Source organism: Aphanomyces invadans, assembly GCF_000520115.1.
Source record: "Aphanomyces invadans strain NJM9701 unplaced genomic scaffold supercont1.17, whole genome shotgun sequence".
Lineage (NCBI taxonomy): Eukaryota > Oomycota > Saprolegniomycetes > Saprolegniales > Verrucalvaceae > Aphanomyces > Aphanomyces invadans.
This window is the reverse complement of record NW_008580162.1, coordinates 1,205,254-1,206,812: the sequence shown is the minus strand read 5'-3', so window position 1 is coordinate 1,206,812 and position 1,559 is coordinate 1,205,254. Positions and strand designations below refer to the sequence as shown.

Below are 1,559 nucleotides of genomic sequence, written 5' to 3'. Positions count from 1 at the left end.
ATCGATCGGAACTCATGCTGGATTCCTTGGTAGCCCATGTCGACGAGTACGCTCCACGAAGAAGGTCAGCGCTCGATACCTTCATTGCGGTCGGGTAGGTCCATCTCGTCAGCGGTCTTGCAAAGCATGTCAGTGTGTGTGTCCTTTCTTGACAAGAATATCGTGATGTCTGACACAGAACCAGGTACATGCATGGACAAGTTGACAGCCACACCAGGATACGCCACAGAGCATTGAAGCTTCAAGACATAAAGCTTGTGCTTGCCGGAGTAATAGTGTTTGGCTTCATCAAATCGTCCAGTAGGGCGGTACGAGGGCTGGAACTAGACGTCGGTACAGTACAGCGCTGATGGGAAGTTGGAAAAGGTGCGACCGCGTTCAATCTGTTGCGTCATGGTAAGTGGTTGGACGTAGTGGCCGTACAAGACGGGCTCAACGAATTCCGTCTGCACCGTGCAAGGGCATCCAGGCAACGTGAGCATTTGTAAGTGCACAGCACAGTCGAGCAACACGATCGAATCTCGACTCATTCCACTTGTACGTAGACGACATGATCTTCCACAGATTGCACATCCGGCCAAAGTAGTTCTCAACGAGAACACGGTCAGAGGACACCTTGGAGTTGCGATCCAGCTCACGAGCAGTAAGTACACCTCCTTGAGGTCTGCGCTTTGGTTGCATCGATCGGAACTCATGCTGGATTCCTTGGTAGCCCATGTCGACGAGTACGCTCCACGAAGAAGGCCAGCGCTCGATCCCTTCAAAGCGGTCAGGTAGGTCCATCTCGTCAGCGGTCTTGCAAAGCATGGCAATGTGTGTGTCCTGTTCTTGACAAGAATATCGTGATGTCTGACACAGAACCAGGTACATGCTTGGACAAGTCGACAGCCACACCAGGATACGCCACAGAGTATTCAAGCTTCAAGCCATAAAGCTTGTGCTTGCCGGAGTAATAGTGTTTGGCTTCATCAAATCGTCCAGTGGGGCGGTAAGAGGGCTGGAACTTGACGTCGGTACAGTACAGCGCTGATGGGAAGTTGGAAAAGGTGCGGCCGCGTTCAATCTGTTGCGTCATGGTAACTGGTTGGACTGGCTCAACGAGGTCAATCATGCGATGAATCATCTTCTCGAGTGTAGGCGCTTTCATCTTGAAGTCGAGAGCATGCTTATCCCCGTGCTGTTTTCAAAATTCACCATGGGCGAACGCATAGTATCTACTTGTAGTACTACTGTAGTACTTTTGAATATCATAATGTTAAAATAGACCTCTTGTTCAGTCACAGTGCTCCTTGTCAGAACGTGCTCAGGGAAGTGCTAAGTATTTTTTCAGTATTCAAATCTTTATCACAGAAATACACCAAAAATGCAGAAAAATTTGTAGAATCCGAATCTAAACGCCATTCGACCATCGCCGGTCAACAATAGGACTGACAGTTTCGAAACGTCTTGCCCGTCGAGCGGGATATTGAGCTTGATTCCGACTGCGCTTTCTGGACACTTCAATAGACATGCTGCTGTATCTTGCGAGGACACATTGGTAGTAAATTCCGTCTGCACCG

The 1,559-nt window shown here is 49.3% G+C and overlaps 1 protein-coding gene across 1 annotated transcript; it reads right to left on the bottom strand.

Annotated features, from left to right (window-relative positions):
• Positions 1-323: 323 nt before the first annotated feature.
• Positions 324-1,147, bottom strand: H310_08508 (hypothetical protein; the record flags this gene model as incomplete). The annotated part of the gene is made up of 2 exons (XM_008874286.1): positions 324-446; positions 869-1,147. 2 exons carry the CDS (start codon positions 1,145-1,147, stop codon positions 324-326), a joined length of 402 nt encoding a protein of 133 aa, XP_008872508.1.
• Positions 1,148-1,559: the final 412 nt, after the last annotated feature.